The sequence below is a fragment of the Engystomops pustulosus genome, chromosome 9, assembly GCF_040894005.1.
Source record: "Engystomops pustulosus chromosome 9, aEngPut4.maternal, whole genome shotgun sequence".
NCBI lineage: Eukaryota > Metazoa > Chordata > Amphibia > Anura > Leptodactylidae > Engystomops > Engystomops pustulosus.
In genome coordinates, this window is record NC_092419.1 from 97,117,098 (window position 1) to 97,136,828 (window position 19,731).

Consider the following 19,731-nt stretch of genomic DNA (forward strand, 5'->3'; position numbering starts at 1 on the left):
CACAGAAAAAAACAAGAGGGTTTGTAATAGGAGAATTTATTTAAAACCGTCATGACAATCTCTACACATAATCCCCAAAGTCACAGATCACACAATAGTCACTATGGACTGGAAGGTGACAGGAGGCCGTCACTAACATCCAGCACCATCACATCCAAAACTGCCATTGTGATCCAATGTAATTTCCTTCTAGGAGTATTCTGATATAAAGTTAAATATGTACCAAGGCACATAATAGATGTAATAGGTACTGGGTAATAGCATAGAGCCCGAAAAACCAGTCCCTCTCTGATCATCATTTCAGTGACCACTTACTCAATGATAAGACAGGAGGCGTGTCTCAGACTACACCAGACTCTCTGTAGGTACTGCAGGGAACCTGTAGTCACAGATCACATCTCTGTTCTTATGGATCTGAGCTAAAAGCAGCCAAGGATGAGGATCTGAGTAAAATAAATAGCAGGCGATCGTAACTTACATGCATTTACTGATCTACATATAGTTATTCAGCTTAAAGTGGGCAGTACCTTTAACAGAGTAAGAAGCTGAATCCCCTTTAATAGTATGTTGTTGCAAACATAAATATTTTGTACAAGCTCCAGGCTTGTCGTGGATTCTTAGTTGATATAATTTAGTTACCCCTGGGACCCCACTGTGGGGTAATTGGGTAAATATTGGTACTTCTGCAATATTGTCGGACACTTTACTCCAGGAAGTAAGGAGTAAAGACCATGGCAGTTTTCGGTTCCTGCAGCACCTGGCCAGCAGGTAACCAGTGCGGGCAGAGGTTGCGGTGCCAGCAGCGTATAGTGTACGTGACACTCTTTGACTGAAAACAAAAGTCCAGGTAATAAGTTCATGTGGGATGGAGGGTAAAATCCTCAACTGCGTGAGGTGTCTTCAATACCCCGAGCAAACAACTGGATGAGCTGGTGGTGAACCCTGCAACGAAGGAGGGAGAAGGGTAAGAATCATGAAATGACCCATCACGGGCTATCCACCATACTATGCACATGACAGCCATAGCCCCATAGTACGCTCTGCTGTAGTACAATATGCTGACCATAGACAATTAATGATGGTCAGACATTAGGCATTAGGATTTTCTAGATCTCAATTGTTTCATCTTACATTTATCGCCATCACAACTTGTCCTTTCTCCTCTCTGTCCATTATCGAAGGTTCCTCTTACTTACCTTACGCTGAGCTCTGCACAGTTCAAGATCTCCCCATCACAATTCCATATGCTGGTCTCAGACGTCCTTCCGCATGGACATCCAAAAAATCTCTTTTGACGACGGATTGCCTCTTCTTCATCAAATTCTTCCGGAGTGAAGCGCATAGCACGGATACGATGCACTTCCACATTTGGCAGGGCGAACTATCAAGAGTAAAATATGACTTAGTATAATAGGAATAAGACTTAGCCCCGGGAATTTCCCAAGTGTTTCTCTCTACCCCCATGTTACCTGGTCTTTGCGGTTAGTGTGGCGGTTGAGATGTCTCAGGAACTGCATTGTGCTGCTTTCTTGCACTAGAATAAGATCAGCAGTCCCATCTGCTAAGTGTGCGGTTGGGGAAAGGCCATCTTGACTCTTGGGACAAGCACTGGACATTCCCGTAATATTGATTGCCAAGAAGGAACCTGTCACCTTCTTCCAGGTGTCCGACTGACAATCTGCTGGTAGAGAAGAGATCCATTAGGCTGTGCTCAGGCAAATATAGATGTAGCATGGCTGCTTATGAAGTCTCTCGTTATTCTTATTATCTTAAAGGAATTGTCTAAGGCTATTTGTAAAGTTTTTGTAAAGTGTAAAGATCGCAAGGCCTAAATTATATGGACTTCTGTCACTTTTGAAGCCCTATGAAGTGTTTGACCTCTATATTGGACAGTCGGAAACTACTGTTCCATGTATAATGCTGAGTGCGACTGATTCACTAAGACCGAGCACCAGAAATCACGAATCTGTTGCTTCCCTGCACTGACCCGACCAAGGTCACCATCTTTGATTGTGGTGCACCTTTAACATAGGGTGGTCAACACAATTTGCAAGTTAAATGCGGCGCTCGGTCCAAATCAGTCGCACGCCCCCTAATTTGTGTCTCATTGAAGCCAGCGCAGCTGAACCACAAAAGGGCCGCGTACGACACATTAGTGGCACAGACACTTCTAAAATACCTGTGCAAGCTGTTTTAGCCTAGAAGAAAGTGCAAAGTCCGACAAAAGTGCGGAGAAAAGCCCTTAGTAAATGTGCCCAATAATAAAGATAAAACAGAATTGTTATAGTTTGGGGAATGTCAGTAAAAATTACAGGTTTAAATGATTGCAATCCCTTCAAATTAGACAACAATCAATTATTATTATTATTATTATTGATTATAAATGTTATACATTAAAATGCTTTGGATGTGACCCTATGGCAGAGAGAGGATGAAGTGTCCAACTTGGCATATCTTACCTTGACATTCTTCAGCCGCCTCTCGTAATCTTTCTGAAGACTCAGAACAGACAAGACATCTAAATAATAAAAAGACTTCTGTCAATGGGTGCTCACAGTGCCAAGTATTGACTCAGAGTGCAAGAGGATGAGGATTTGGGTGCAGAGGATGAGGAATATTACCCTGTCCTGCAGCGAGTATTGTCTCTTGGGCTGGAGTTGCTCTCATAGGCTTCCAGGTATTCTACAGTTCCTCTGTATGATTGGTTACTGAACACCATCTTTATGCCTGGAAGGAGAAGACATAGGATTCAACACTAAATGATATCCACTAAACAACACCAACAAGCATAACAATCACATACCACTAACAAGCATATCCACTGCATACAGCCAACATGCATATCAACCTGTAGCTTACCTGCTAGATCATATCTAATGGGTCCCACCCATCGCAAGTTCTCACTCTCCCTAAGAACATCCCCAAAGAAGCCATAGCCAATGAGTGACACAGAATATTTCATCAGCTGTCCATCATTGTATGAAGCACAAACATCCATTGGTTGTGTGTCACCTACAAAAAGACAAACATGTAAATCCACGTATTTGAATATATATATATACTATACCGTAGGGTGTACGGTAAGTTATCTTACATAACCCTTACAATTAAAAGTGACAATTGAATATAGACATTTGTGGGGGTCTTCATATGGGTTGGGCATATCCTGAAGCTAAGGACCAGAACATGTCAGCAGCTATAAGGATCCATGTTTGATTCAGTTAGGGGACCACTAGTGCACAACATATCCATTGGCAAAGCTGATTCCCTTTATTACAATATATGTGTATCCCTACAAAAGGAGATCCGAATTATGGAATTTTTTCTTAAATCAGATTGTTTGGAGTCTGTTTTGCTCTATTTTTATGGCAAATTTATGTAAGACTAAGTTTGGAGCATCTTACTCTTCCATTCTGACTATTCCCAACCAGAGTGATATTGTTTCAATATTGGCAACTTTTAAAAATGTTATAAATCTGGCATATGTCATCTCCACAGACTAACCCATTGTGGAGATCATGTTTGATACATTCTTACTCCCTTCCACTAATGAAAACCTGAGCTGCAGATGTCAGACATCACAATTTCTGCACATTCCCTTAGAACTGCTGAGATCTATTATAGCACAAAGATTCCACCACAGTCAGTAAGTGTTCCTGGACTTACCGATAATAATGTGCAGAGCTGACGTCACAGGATCATTGATACCCACTGTTGCAAAACATACACAATCAGTAGAGCCTGAAGACATTAAAAAAAGATATTTGTTATTAGTGTTTTATGGACAAATCTGTTCACATAAAGTGAACTTACAAAAAATTCCATTTTAAAATCTTGTGTAGATTTGTAAATCCGCCTCCTACAAAGAATGATGGGGCTTATTTACTAAGGGTCGCAGATCACACTTTTGTTGGACTGTTTGCCGTTTTCCTGATTTGCGCAGCTTTGACAGGTATTTAACAGGGGTTTTCCGACTGATTTGGATTTAAATTCTGTCGCAAGACAGTCCAATTACATGCACCGGGAAGAAGAAGGTGAACTCTGGTGGACCTGAGTGGGGAAGCAACACATACAGGATATCGGGCGCACGATCTTAATGAATCGCGGCACAGTGCATTTTTGTGGGACAATGCACTTTCGGTGAACTGCGCAAACCGTGTAAGTAAATGTGCCCCTATATGTCTTCATGGTTACAGACTACATATTGGGGCAGATTTACTTACCCGGTCCATTCGCGATCCTGCGGCGCGTTCTCTGCGGTGGATTCGGGTCCGGCAGGGATTCACTAAGGTAGTTCCTCCGACGTCCACCTGAAGTTCACCGGCCTATTCCTAGTGAAGGTAAGCGCCACTTTTTTTTTTTTTTTAAATGCGGCAGTTTTTCCGAATCTGTCAGGTTTTCGTTCGGCCACGCCCCCCGATTTCCGTCGCATGCATGCCAGCGCCGATGCGCCACAATCCGATCGCATGCCCAAAATCCCGGGGGCCCTTAGTAAATGACCCCCATTAACCAAGTGTGTAGTTGTCCTTTTTTAATATTTGTTGGACAGCAAGAAGAGGGAATAGAGTAGGGCAAGACTTCAGGATTAACTACACAGGGTTGTGTTTTTTTATGAAGACTACAGGCGGTCCCCTACTTAAGAACACCCGACTTACAGACGACCCCTAGTTACAAACGGACCCCTGGTAATTGGTAATTTACTGTACTTTAGCCCTAGGCTACAATAATCAGCTCCAAACAAAAAGGAATGATCACTATATTCAAAGGCATCTCTTATGAATCAAATGAATTTTATTAATTATTTCTTTACAACAAAATAAACATACGAGAAAGGGGAGTAGTAGGGTGGGAACACTTCATTAAAAACCGTGCACAGACACATAAGACAAAAGCAGAATACTAAGAAAAAGAAGCCTCAGTATGGGGTCTGACTCCCCTTGAGAAAGCCAGTTGGCGAAACACGTGTCGGGGCTACACCGTGCACACCGCTTATCCCGGTATGGTAATGATCTTTGCTACTCACTGTGACTGCTCATTCTAAAGCTGAGACCTGTACCCTACTATTTGGTCCAAGTGACTTATTACAGACCCCATACTGTGGCTTCTTTTTCTTAGTATTCTGCTTTTGTCTTATGTGTCTGTGCACGTTTTTTAATTAAGTGTTCCCACCCTACTACTTCCCGTTCTTGTATGTTTATTTTGTTGTAAAGAAATAATTAATAAAATTCATTTGATTCATAAGAGATGCCTTTGAATATATCATATATGATCATTCCTTTTTGTTTGAATTTGATACCAATGGGGCACAGGATTTAAAAGTGGCACTCAATTGAGTTGCTCTTATCCTCAGCTCCTCTACCAGTTTGATGATACAATAATCAGCTGTAGCAGTTATCAGAGGTGTCTGCAATGAAGCTTTACTGTTAATTTTTAAAATCCAATTGTCACAGTGACTAAAAAAAATTTGTCTGGGGTTACAATGATAAAGTATACAGTTCCGACTTACATACAAATTCAACTTAAGAACAAACCTACAGAACCGATCTTGTACGTAACCAGGGGACTGCCTATATATGCCAAGTTACTTCAATTTGTATTATAATTGCTAAATATAACTATTTTCGAAAATCCAAGCAAGACTAAATGGAAATGATGTACTTGTACCACCGCGTATATCATACACAGTCATGTGACTCTTACCAGCCGGTATAATTCCAATCCGCAGGCTACATGGCGTTAACATTGCGTTCTCCTTGTCTTCACAAACTCCACTGTCACTTTGTGTACGTTTCACCAGTCCATGAAGCAATTCACTGAACATGCCATCACCTCCTACACATACTACCCTGCAGACAATGGGAAAGTCCATGTTAGCATCTAACCAGAAGAGAGTAAAGAGAAGACGTGTGATGGTTCCCATACATCATGGAAAGCTACAGCTAATATGGGATGAGCAGATGTCGTGTGTATAGGATGAATATCACCACTGAGACCATCATTATCATCAGCAAATATTGGCTTATTAATGGTCATACAAGTAGATTGTGCTGCCTATTGCCTGGGAGCCCTTTATATTCTAAGAAATGGCTACTCTACAAAATGTTAATTCAATAAATCTGTCTCACCCATCGTATGTCTGTAAATCTGCTTCCAGGATATAGTCTCTTGCATGGTTCGCTCTGGTTGTTTCTGAAAAAAAAAATGGTATTAAAATAATTTATAATGATTTTTTTAAATATATATTGCAGGTGATGTAGGTCTTAAGAACAATAACGCAGATTTTTGACTATTCGGGTGACTTGATGTATTGCCTCCAATATAGTCCCATAAAGGTGACTGTTTATGAGGGCAGTAAGTTAACCCCATGCAGGTTTATAAGCTTTGTATTCTAATTCGGCTTCCTTTAAGGTATTCCCTTAGTACCTCATGGGTGTCATTAAATCGTATGGTTCTTTATCACAGGAAAAGACCCTAAGGCATGATCTCTTTGTATTGCACTGTGCTGGGTCACAGTGGGATACAGCTGTAAATTATATGGTGACAGCCTGGATTTATCCAGGGGGTACAATCCTAATCACCGTCACTAAGCTTCAGTAAGCAAGACTTCTTTTCATTGATTACCCATGTGTAGCACCCTGCATATGACTGTGGCTGTGCATGGTACTAGCTCAGTCCTCTTCAAATGAATAGGACTCAACTTCTCTGTAGCATCAAGCATAGTCATAAACATACAGGGGCGTAACTACAGTGGTAACAGCCATTGAAGCCGCTATGGGGACCACAGCGTTAGGGGGCCCCGGCATCCTAACTGACATACTAAAGAATGGAGGATATGCACCACATTCTACCTAATACCTACACTCACCGGCCACTTTATTAGGTACACCTGTCCAACCTGTCTAACACTTAATTTCTAATCAGCCAATCACATGGCGGCAACTCAGTGCATTTAGGCATGTAGACATGGTCAAGACAATCTCCTGCAGTTCAAACCGAGCATCAGTATGGGGAAGAAAGGTGATTTGAGTGCCTTTGAACGTGGCATGGTTGTTGGTGCCGGAAGGGCTGGTCTGAGTATTTCAGAAACTGCTGATCTACTGGGATTTTCACGCACAACCATCTCTAGGGTTTACAGAGAATGGTCCGAAAAAAAACCCCATCCAGTGAGCGGCAGTTCTGTGGGCGTAAATGCCTTGTTGATGCCAGAGGTCAGAGGAGAATGGGCAGACTGGTTTGAGCTGATAGAAAGGCAACAGTGACTCAAATCGCCACCCGTCACAACCAAGGTAGGCAGAAGAGCATCTCTGAACGCACAGTACGTCGAACTTTGAGGCAGTTGGGCTACAGCAGCAGAAGACCACACCGGGTGCCACTCCTTTCAGCTAAGAACAGGAAACTGAGGCTACAATTTGCACAAGCTCATCAAAATTGGACAGTAGAAGACTGGAAAAACGTTGCCTGGTCTGATGAGTCTCGATTTCTGCTGCGACATTCGGATGGTAGGGTCAGAATTTGGCGTCAACAACATGAAAGCATGGATCCATCCTGCCTTGTATCAACGGTTCAGGCTGGTGGTGGTGGTGTCATGGTGTGGGGAATATTTTCTTGGCACTCTTTGGGCCCCTTGGTACCAATTGAGCATTGTTGCAACGCCACGGCCTACCTGAGTATTGTTGCTGACCATGTCCATCCCTTTATGACCACATTGTACCCAACATCTGATGGCTACTCTCAGCAGGATAATGCGCCATGTCATAAAGCTGGAATCATCTCAGACTGGTTTCTTGAACATGACAATGAGGTCACTGTTCTCAAATGGCCTCCACAGTCACCAGATCTCAATCCAATAGAGCAGTTGTGGCGAACCTATGGCACGGGTGCCAGAGGTGGCACTCAGAGCCCTCTAAATGGGCACCCTTGCAATCACCTCAGGGTAGAGTTTGCCAAACAGGACTCAAGGCCTCTAGCAGTCCCAGGCAGCCCAGGACCCCAGAAGGAAGCTACAATGATAATCCAAACTTCTTCTCCTTCTTTCTACTGTATTGGTGTCCTAAGGTGCCTACACAATTTAAACCCATGAAAGAGCAGGGAGTAATAAGTTACTGCTTAAATTGTTGCAATGGCACTTTGCGAAAAATATGTGGGTTTTGGTTATAGTTTGGGCACTCAGTGTTTAAAAGGTTTTCCATCACTACAATAGAGCATCTTTGGGATGTGGTGGAACGGGAGATTCGCATCATGGATGTGCAGCCGACAAATCTGCGGCAACTGTGTGATGCCATCATGTCAATATGGACCAAAATCTCTGAGGAATGCTTCCAGCACCTTGTTGTATCTATGCCACGAAGAATTGAGGCAGTTCTGAAGGCAAAAGGGGGTCCAACCCGTTACTAGCATGGTGTACCTAATAAAGTGGCCGGTGAGTGTATATACTCCATTTAGTATATAATCCAACCCTACATTAAAAAAACTGTGAATGAAAAAATTTAAATTATTAAATGAAAATATGAAGGACCTAATTGCATCATTATTTAATGATGGGGCGCGGAGGTCAAATTTTTCAACAATGTCATGCGGGCCAGTCCGAGATAGTTAGAGGGCCAGATATGACCCGCGGGCCGTACAATGCCCGGCTCTGAGCACAGAATAACCATCCATATATTTAATAACAGTATAATAAGTATTCTTACCTATCACGTCAGTTTCAATCCCCGCTAGCTGGAATAGGAAGCTTATTTCACTGTAGTATATTCTTGAGGCTTTACCACGACCTCCATATGGGTTAATGAACACAAGAAGTTTCCTTGGCCTTGTGTGTCCTGCCACCATTAGAGAGAATTGTAATAAGATCCAAAGAGCAATGCAGAGAACATATCATATAGGATTTATACATATATCATACATGAATATGCTGGTCATTGGTCTACTGGTTTGATTACTTAATGCGGATGACTGCTGATTCAGGGGGTTTACCCATCAGTGCAGAATAAGGATAAACACCCTTAAAGCGTCATTTTAAGCTGGTGATTTAAAAATGCCATTGCCAGCATTCCAATTCATGTCAGTACTTTATAAAACTTTATTTCACATTACCTGGCTCCCGGCCAGCAGAGTGTGGTGAGTCCTGTGTCTTAGTTGCCTTTCCTCCACACTCATCCAGCTCCTTCCTCACTTCCTATTATGTGCATTGAGCAGGCAGAAAAGGGAGGAGGATGGTGTGGAGGAGAGGAAGAATGAGGAAACACAGGCACATGTAGGTTGCAGCTGCCCCTCTACTCAGGACTCACCACATGCAAGTAATGTGAAATAAACTTTTATGAACTACTGAAATGATTCAGATTGCCAACAAAAGCATTTAAATCAGCATTGAGTGATGCATGTAGTGCATGGTCTGACTGAGCACCGGAACGCCCCTTTATGTGCAGAAATTTGTACCGCATCAGAAAGAGTGTTGCGGACACTTTATAAATACATGTGCAAGCTGTTTTGCACTAAAAAGAATGAGCAAAGTCCGACAGAAAACTGGCGCCGGGGCTTTAATAAATGTATTTGCTCTGTATCGTAAGTGAAGTCTTCAAGTTTCAGTGAAAGAAACCCAGAAACCATCAGAATCCAACACCATCGTCTTACTTACCCTCCAACTGAGACCACTTCCAAAACAAAATAGACCTTCAATGAGGAAGACTGCACCCTATTCAATGTGACTACCGAGACTGCATCCCAATAAGTAAGACTCCTCTAAATGAGTGAGACTGCTTATTGAAGAACAAAAACATTAATCTGATCCATTTTTATCAAAAAATATAATTCTACAGCAAACATCAAAACTGTATTGTTTTAACAAAGAAAGTTTTATTCCATACAGTGTCATGATTTTACTGCCATATATATATTTCATATATTATACCACCTAGTCATCATGGTACATTACTGCAATAGACTGACCCCCAAAAAAGCCATCATATAGTGTCCAAAAATATGCTGTATCCAAACAGAGCCACAAAAAAATACCATGTTTTTTCCACAATTTCCTAAATCAAACCATCATAATCCACTAAAATATTCTAGTTATTTTAGCTGAGTGTTAGAAGTTCCAATAAGTTGCAGTAATGGAATGATAGGGCTCATTTGTATTTTAGACTTATTTGCATTTAGCAGTAATAAAGTAATTACTGGATGCTCATGTGAAGCGCACAAGTGACTGGATTCCTTCCCTATTGCTCATGGGGCGGCAGCTTTATCCTCGCAGTGACAATCAGTAATGACAGTATTTGCATTTAACGATTAAATTTTTTCTAAATCGTATTCACCCAAATTCATTTCATACATCATCATAAATGACTGAGATTCCTTACCAGTCTCAAACATTTTCTTCTGGATGGCCTGCACCCAACTGTGTGCCACCTGGGCATCGGGAGCCGTGAATGTCACCATTTGCAGAGACCAACGTTTAGATGATGATTTCCGAGACACATGATACACTGAAAGAGACAGAGAAAATTCCACTTACATCTACACAAGATGACGAGAAAGTAAAAACTGCTATATGTCTCCATTCTGTGCCAAAGTGGCTCTTGTCACTCCTCAGCCCCCTCCACCAATTTACCACAAAGACCCCTGACTCCATTCAGATGACTGATCCTGAAGAAGTTGATTACATTAATTCTCTATCATACATAATACCTATGCTGGTTGGTATAACAAGATGTGGTTATCTTGTTATACCAACATCTGTTGTCATACAGGAATCTGGGAGACCACAGACACACTAAATAATAATGATAATAATAATTAACCATTCCTTTATATGTTGCACACAGATTACTCAGCGCTGCACAGATCTTGCCAAATCAGTCCCTGTTCCCAATGGGGCTCACAATCTAATCAACCTACCAGTATGTTTTGGAGTGTGGGAGGAAACCAGAGGACCCGGAGGAAACCCACGCAAACACAAAGAGGACATAGAAACTCTTTGAAGATGTTGATCTGGGTGGGACTTGACATTATCATCTGTATTAAATGACCAACAGCTGTTTTCCTTGGGATGAGACCCCTAATCAACAGATCCTAGTAGGCTCTAAACATAATCTTATCCTAGGATTCTGGGGCCCTGTTTTGGGTTAAAAATAGGACCATCAGAGGATTCTCTGGAACTCTCGTTGGCCAGTCTGACATTGATCTAATGTGTATAGGCTGCTTGAAGGGGTTGACCGGGTTGGAGCCCTCGTAGGGGGACCCCCACAGATAATGAGAATGTGGATCGGCTGCACCCTTAATGAATGGAGCAGCAGTCTCCACCGATCAGCAAATTAGCCCCTATCCTGTGACTACAGATGAACTCTTAGTGACCAGACCTTCCCTCTATGGGGGTGTCCAGACAATCCATCATGTTCATGTAGCAATAAGATGATAATCTTTGTTATCTATGGACATCTAATAAAAGCCATGAGACATTATTTTAATAATGAAGCGACTCATTTCATCATCAGGCGTCTGATTCACACAAACACAATGGGAACAGGCACATCCTGATCCATATTCACATGTGTTTCAACACAACATGACTACGCAAGACAATAAAAAAGCTGTCTCTGCCAGTGTCACACTGCCCACACATGGACATTGGTTGGTTAGGGGGGGTTTAATAGAGATGAACGTAATCGGATCAGTACTACAGAAGTCATTCAACAGAATGAACAAGCTGTGAATCAGATTAATGCATAGAGCTAAGAGCACAGCAGTGTGAGGCCACTTGGTGGACCTACAATGGTTAATGGAAGATGTTTATTCTCAATCCACAAATTGTGAACAATCTGAATCTCTAAACATAATCTTCAGCATGTCCATAGGGTTTTTTGTGATCCACTACTGTGGATTCGTGATGTGGAATCCACTTCTAATTACTTTAAAGACTTGTCCCCTGGTGTCCGGAATTTAGCATAAGAGTTCTGTATTATGCCTTGTAGCTATTCAACCAAATTCCTGTGAAATGCAGATACACAACCCTCTGTATGTAAAACAACCTCACGTGAGACAAAGCTGCGGGGCGACTGATGTCACTGGAAAGATCTGGTGTCCCATATACATCCAACCATAGCTCACACCCAGCCGCAGGCTAAATACATGACCTGATTCTGTAAAATGCTTCAGGCTAGGGGCAGTGACACTGTCATGGTCTATTGTCACACGTCAATACTACGTACAAAGACTTGTGGGTTGAAGGGATCACCTTTCCAGTACTTTTCCACTATGTAAAAACCAGACAATACTTCATTTAGGTTAAACTTTGTTTGTCATAAAATGTCCTTATTAATAATAGTTCCCATGGAGCCATATATAAGATACAATGTGACCCCAATACTGGATGTCCACATATAACATTTCATTGGGGTAGTGAAAGACAGCATTATTTACATTGATGACCATGAACATGGTCCCTATTGGGATCAATACATGGATGGTTATTGGCAACTTATTGATACACCGTGATGGTTGACAAAGGTCCCTCAGAAGACCATTTGGAGTTAATTTTGGAACCAGTCCCTTATCACTATGGTCTAGTTATTATACAGTAGTAGAATATAACATTGGTGGTTTGGGCGTTAGACCAAGGCCAGAAGCTTCTAGGGGGGCCATGGCCATTCAAACCACCCACCAAATTTAACATTGTCTTGAGGAAATAATAGAGAGAAAGCGATCTCCAGTCCTGAAATTCACATACACGCCAGCTCTCGACACACATATACAAGAAGGCTCCGAGAACCTTTGAAGGTCCTCCAAAGGTCCTAAAACTCAAAAACTGAAAGTTTTTGTTTTTTTATCAGTGAAAAACAGATCCATGCTGGAAGCCCTAGAAACTGGCGAGCCACCACTAGAACCAGGGTTATCTGTTTTAGCGGTGGTGGTCACATATCCAGTGTCAGGATCAGTTACAGGAATGACCCAGTAACTTCCGTAATGTTGGGGATGCACTGAAACTTACTAACTTCTTAACACCAGGTCCCCCACAAATTACAGATGATTTCTGGGGATACCGTCAGGAAGACAAGATGCTTAGTAACCAGCTGATTGTTACAAGTAGTATGGACAGTCACAAGCTATATTCTAATGGAGAACCACTCATGGGTTCCTCTCTGGTTCCATGACATAAGTATGTAGCCCGAACACCATTGTGGTGGTTGATCAATGGCCACTCAGCAGATGTAGCACAAGCTTAGCAGATTCTGACAATAAATGGGTTAAAGGAACAGTCCAAAGGTGATTCATTGAATTATATCTTGCAGGGTCTGAAGGGAGGAGCATGACTCTAGGTTCTAGCAAGCTCCTGCCAGTGGCGTAACTAGAAGCTGATGGGCCCCAGTGCAAAGTCTGTGCCAGGCCCCCGACTATAATGTATGGTTTATAGTGATAGTCTACTCATATGGGAAAGTGACACCATGAGGGCCCCCTAAACCTCTTGGGCCCAGGTGCGACCGCAACCTCTGCACCCCCTCAAGTTACGCCCCTGGCTCCTCCCTTCTTCAAGCCCCTTCACAATGCGTTATTCAATGAAACAGCTTAGACTGGAGTGTTCCTTAAACTAGAGAGAGGCACAAACCATAAAGGATATCATATTAGAAACTCCGCATTACGCCACGTGACAGCTTGACAAACAGGTCTCTGCCATTATGATAAACCAAAATTAATTATCTGCAAATAAAACAACCTTCCTATACAACAGTGGCTGATAGCATTAAGCTGCGTCCATAATCTTCTGTAATGTGTTCCCTAGTTAAGACAATGATTCATCTCCTTCCCCAGCCAAGATAATTACAGGTGTTTATCACTTAGAAGGAAATAAGGGAAGACGGACGTCCCATTTCCTGCCATCGCTGGACATTACCTGTAAACTGCGTGCTTGGAGCGACCCCCTTGGTCTGTTGTTTGCCGTCACCCAGACGAACGGTAACAATTTCGTTAACTGGAATGGCGACTGTAAGACCTGTGAAAGATAAAAGAGACGTTACATTCAGGCCTGATCAGAGATTATGCATATCACAGTGTATGTGACTGATATACAGAGCCCTATATACGGCATGATGTCTCTAGGAAATGAAACATACAGGCTAAATGCTAACTAGGCCGCATCAAAATAAAGGCGTTCCCTATGGCAACAGGCAGATGTGGATTTGAGGGAATATATGTCAATATTTGAAATACGATAAGTAAAGACTCTTAGTACAAAAGGCAGCCATTTTGTATGTAGGGATCACAACCCACATGGACTAATAGGCTGCTGTAGGGCACACAAACAAATGTTAAACTACAATGTGAATGACCATAACATAATAACAAGCTCAGGGCCAAAATGAAATCTACGATATCTATGACGTTCATATGGGCGTGTGTCACCATTACCGTAAAGGTCAGCGGGTTTGTCCTTTTGTTTCTGTGACTGAAAGTAACAGGATCACATTTCTAGATGCAAACAGCCGCCTCATTACTTCATGTGTATTACTTAAAGGTGCGCTCCACCTAGAAGCAAGCCTAGACTACTAAGCATATGCAACCGACCATAATCTGGGCCTTCAGAGCTATAGACTATTACTCCCATTTTCCTTCACTCTTTGAGATGTTCATTTTCCTGAAAATCTTTCTAGCAAATTGCTTGCTTGCGTATTTAATGCTGTTCATTGATTCACATAAACAAAATGGCTGCCTCAGTAACAGCGTCCGATACGACTCATTCCTACAGACCCGTAGGTCTTAAAGGGGGTGGATGGCAGCGTTTTCCATTAACTCCGGCGCATTGTTATTCTGTAGAACTTAAGTTTATTAAAAATATGTAAATGAGCCTCATGGCTCCACTGTCTCCTGAAATATTCACGCCACCTTCTACTCTATATGCATCTCTGGTTCCCTCCCACTTATCGCAGGCAGCCAGTGATGTCGGTCGTCTGTCTGCAAAACTTGCGCCTGCGTGAGAAGTCATGGTACAGCCAATTTACTAGCTTCTGGTTCATTTACATATTTGTATAAACTTAATTTCTGCAGAATAACGATGTGTTGAAGTTAATGAAAAACACTGCCATCCACCCCTAGAGGTGATGAGTATGCCTGTGGGGAGAGTCTCTCATGAATAATCTGATGGTAGATGGCCTTTAACAAATTACACATAGTGAGCCCCTTATCCATTCTTGGGGCTTTATCCATTCTAGGGGTTTTGCCATCAGGAGAGGAGAAATTATAGGTCCAAAAATTGTCTTATGCCCCATTTACTTCTATGGAAGTTCCAGGTCATTGGAGGAACCAATGTTAAAAATCATCATCATAAAGCAGCTAAGGAGGACTTGGGGGTCTACCACTCTGCTGATTTCTGTGGGTCCTTATAATAATAATTCTTTATTTATATAGCGCACAAAGATTACATTGCACTACACAGAGCTTGCCAAATCAATTTTTTTTTTTTGGAGTATGGGAAACAGGAGGACACAGAGGAAATCCATGCAACCATGGAGAGAACAAGCTCCTTTGCAGATGTTGACGATGGGACTTGAACCCAGGTCCCCAGCGCTGCAAGGCTGTAATGCTAACCACTATGCTATCCTTCTCATTCTAACCCTTCATATACATCTTGTTTAAGTCAGATGTCTTTAAAGGTTTTACTATATTATTACAAGCAGACCTTATCAGAGGATATAAATAGACACACCAGGCGCTTATCTGCCATGTAATCCATTCAGCTATGGTTAAACATCAACTTTTATGATAAGCTGACCCTACACAATAGCTAAAAGGAATTATTTTAAATCACAGCTTTGAAATCCGCATCAACAATTGATATGTCACTTACTGAAGCAGAATTCCTTGCAGAATGGGATTAATCTGTATTTGTATGTTTAGTTTAGCAAACTGCAAAATTAATGTGCACGTAATCTTAAAATGGGCTGTTTCACAAAATATCAAAAGGTTCATAAGTTGCTGCCCAACAGGAGATTGCTCACTAGTGTGATTGATAATACTAGTGGATTGTAATAATTCATCCTGTTCTACTAGTCACAGGTGCCCCAGCAACCCATATCCCTTCCTGTGCCCCCGGACCCTGCCTGCATGAGAGCTCACCTCTCCTGGCTCCAGCAGCAGTCTCTGCGGCTCCCATGGTCCGGTGTGCATGTCCCGTGCATGTCCCGCTAGCCAATCCGCCTTCCCTGATAAATTCCCAGCCCCTTCCTGTGTGCCCTGCCGGATTATTGTGCTTCTAAGAGAAAGCTGTGTTCAATGCCCTTTGCGATTATCCTGATTTCCCGTTGTGACCTCGATTCTGTTTCTGACTCCGATCCCGTGCTGCCTGTCCTGCCCTTCCGCTATGTCACTGACTCTGAACCAGTGCTGCCTGTCCTGACCTTCCGCTATGTCCCGACTCTGATCCTGTGCTGCCTGTCCTGCCCTTTCGTTATGTCCCGACTCTGATTCTGTGCTGCCTGTCCTGACCTTCCGCTACGTTCCCGACTCTGATCCCGTGCTGCCTGTCCTAGCCTTCCGCTACGTCCCCGACTCTGATCCTGTGCTGCCTGTCTCAACCAACTGTCTTTCCCTGACCACAAGTTTTCCTTATGATTCTGTACTGCGCCTTGGCCACCCCCGTGGACAAAGGTGCGCCTTTGGAACGACCTGGATGTACCACGTCACAACAAGTCCAACCTGCTTTAAGGCGGGCTCTGGTGAAAACTGAGGACTGCTTGGACTCCGGTTCCAGGTGTAGAGTTGCGTCATCGTCCACGATGGTCCAGTGGGTCGCGCGACACAAATGGGGGGGTGGGCCGCCGGACAACCCGACTGATTCGGACTAAGCGTGATATTTAAAATTCAAATTGTGTTGTAAGACAATGCACTCACATACACCGGGAAGAAGAAGGTGAACTCTGTCGGACCTCAGCGGGGGAAGCGACACATGCAGGATATCGGCCGCACGATCTTAGTGAATCGCGTCGGACTTCATCCTCGTCAGACAACGCACCTCAGGGATCGCGACAGGACCGGGTAAGTAAATCTGCCCCAATGTCTTGCTATATATACAATGACTATATGTCTCATAAAGAAATCAGGGTCTGGAGTATAAACTGGGCCCAACACCCAAACCAGCACTAAATTGGCAAAGTTCAGTTGTATCATATATACGTGCACAACAGTATATACCCACTCAGTTATACCATATACTACAGTATATAGCCACTCAGTGATACCCTATACAACAGTATATACCCACTCAGTTATACCATATACTACAATATATAGCCACTCAGCGATACCATATATGACTATACATGATCAGTCAGTGATGCCGAAAAACCACTGTATATGTCAGTCAGTGATACCGTATGTCAGTGTATATGACCGGACAAAGAAGATACAATTATATAACTATTATCAAGATATATATAGACTTTATTGGAGGTATCTAAACCTTACTTAAGAACCTGCACAAATTATGATCCAGCCCTTGACAATTATACATTGTACATTCAACGTTTATAATAAAATGCATATAAAATATATATAATATGATATAAAAATATATCAATTGGAATATAAATATAACTACGCTACTAGTGTAATAGTGTAGACAGCCCCCGATCTATCAGGGATCCCATTACCATATTATTATTATTATGTGTCTGTCTTTGTATTGCATTTCCTAACAGCAAGAACCTCGCAGACTGCCTGTTTTCATGGGATATTTGCTTTTGCAGGTGGTTAAAATCGACCTTTGTATTCTTACAACAATGTAAATACTAATCAAATTTTGCTGGGATTTCGTTAATGATTTACCAGTAGTAAATTAGTCATAAACAAAGGAGAATCAACACACTGCCACCTACAGTACAGATAAGGGACGGAGGGGCTATTGTGCCAGAAAAGATCATGGAGGATGGGAATTCCTTGCTCCTTTTATCATTCAACTGCTTAGCCAGATCCTATTAGGAACATTTTGCATCATTGAAATCTAATGGTATCTCAGGTTGACCAATAATAGTTTCACCACTCTATATAGCTCTCTCCAAAATAAAACCCTTTATGGATGTCATATATCACAATAACCCCCCAGGATAAGCCGAAGTAGACAGCCATAAAGAGGGATTGACTCTTGTTCTAGTAGACCCAGTTAATCCAGATATTAAATAGTGGGCGCCTTAGGGGAAATATGTGGGCGGCTATAATTTCAGAAACCCTGTATATTGCTCAGCAGTTCAGTAGTAGCTGATCGTGTATTATATGGTCATCCATTCATTTGAACTGTTGTGATTTAATTCCATTTTTACTTAACATTTCAGCTATAAAGACAATACAAAAAAATTCCCCAAAAACACAAGTCGTACGGTTTCCTGAACCAGTCATAAATTGCACATTGCCCCCTAGCCACATTAGTCTCCATTGCAAAATGTTGACCCTTATTGTACAATAAAGACCAGGACCCCCAAGTCATAAATTAGTACTGCCCTGTACCAGACCCATTCATGCCACCTACTTTTCTTCCTGTATGCCCGTCTCTTGTTAAAGGTCCAGCTCAGGACTGACTGCTCCAGTACCAGCGAGACTTCTGTGCCTTTTATCCTCAGCAAACACATGAGATTTTCCTTCTCCATTGTTACCGCTTGATGTAAAGAACAATATTATGATTTATCCTTCCAGGGATTGCAGATAGGACATGCTATGCGGTGTATATACGTCCCTATATACTACAGTCTCAGAGTCCAGCTCTGACTCTCTCCTTCCTCTCACTGCCAAGTAATAAAGTGTCAGCACTGGAGATAATTGCTTCCCATGGCTGCACAACAGGTTCTGCCTTAGCAAGACTCCGCCTCCAGCATAGGGCTTCCTTCTTTTGACATGGTGTACATGATATTTGCAGGGTACACAGCGTCCTCCTTTGTTTACCCCCAAACAGAGCGGACTGTGAGGAGATGATTGGAATAAGAAGTGAATGTGTATAGGGAAGGCTTTGTTCTGCATGAGACAATAGACGGCCATCACAATCCTAGGAGTGCGAGAAGGGGGAGATTAGGCTGAAATGAAGATTGGAGGTTAATCCTGGAATTTTACATTATTCATAGATACTTGGTTGATGTGGGATTATTTACAATGCATATGGCACTTTGTGCTAGTGTTTATTACAGGAGACCTGGACACATCACGTAAAAGTGTGGCTTATTGTAAATCTGCCATAATAATAATAATTCTTTATTTATATAGTGCACACAGATAACGTAGCGCTGCACAAAGCATTTCAAATTGGTTCCTGTCCACATGGGGGCTCACAATCTAATCAACCTACCAGTATGTTTTGGAATGTGGGAGGAAACTGGAGGACCCCGAGGAAACCCACACAAACATGGAGAAAACATACAAACTCTTTGCAGATGTTGACCTGCCATCAAGTCACTTGCTCTCAAATAAAATTGTCTTCAGCCCAGTTGGTTTTGGTGGCTCGATTTATCAAATTGCACAAATGGTGCCCATATTACATCTGGTATCAAGCCTATGGACTGTACTATACCTTTCTATGCACTATAATTTTGTATTGGCAGAACCTTCTGATTGATGGGAACCAACTCTCCCCTGATGGTAAATGATGAGAGATCCAGCACTGGGGATGAGGAGGTGACACAAGAGCTTACAGTCTATGAGGAGGGGGGGGTGACACAAGAGCTTACAGTCTATGAGGATGAGGGGGTGACACAAGAGCTTACAGTC

At 42.4% G+C, this 19,731-nt stretch overlaps 1 protein-coding gene across 2 annotated transcripts; it reads right to left on the reverse strand.

Moving 5' to 3' along the window:
• Positions 1-26: 26 nt before the first annotated feature.
• Positions 27-18,831, reverse strand: LOC140077265 (ceramide kinase-like). Of its 2 annotated transcripts, none has more exons than XM_072124289.1 (13): positions 18,506-18,831; positions 13,883-13,981; positions 10,356-10,481; positions 8,691-8,819; positions 6,126-6,189; positions 5,701-5,846; positions 3,667-3,741; positions 2,860-3,012; positions 2,622-2,727; positions 2,460-2,518; positions 1,470-1,678; positions 1,197-1,381; positions 27-942 (listed from the first exon to the last, which is right to left on the reverse strand). In XM_072124289.1, the coding sequence occupies exons 1-13, from the start codon at positions 18,621-18,623 to the stop codon at positions 882-884; spliced, it is 1,530 nt and encodes a 509-aa protein (XP_071980390.1). In that variant the 5' UTR covers positions 18,624-18,831; the 3' UTR covers positions 27-881. The 2 variants fall into 2 exon arrangements, with proteins under 2 accessions (XP_071980390.1, XP_071980388.1); XM_072124287.1 differs by having other exon boundaries at positions 1,470-1,681.
• Between the last annotated feature and the right edge of the window lie 900 nt (positions 18,832-19,731).

What these genes read in the sequence shown, in the direction of transcription:
- LOC140077265 (XM_072124287.1), bottom strand. Translation starts at nt 18,623, where the DNA reads ATGGAGAAGGAAAATCTCATGTGTTTGCTGAGGATAAAAGGCACAGAA. An exon ending in CATTAGATATGATCTAGCAG is followed by an intron (nt 2,728 to 2,859) that starts GTAAGCTACAGG and finishes TTCTCCTTCCAG; the next exon opens with GCATAAAGATGGTGTTCAGT. An exon ending in TGTGCAGAGCTCAGCGTAAG is followed by an intron (nt 943 to 1,196) that starts GTAAGTAAGAGG and finishes CCTTCGTTGCAG; the next exon opens with GGTTCACCACCAGCTCATCC.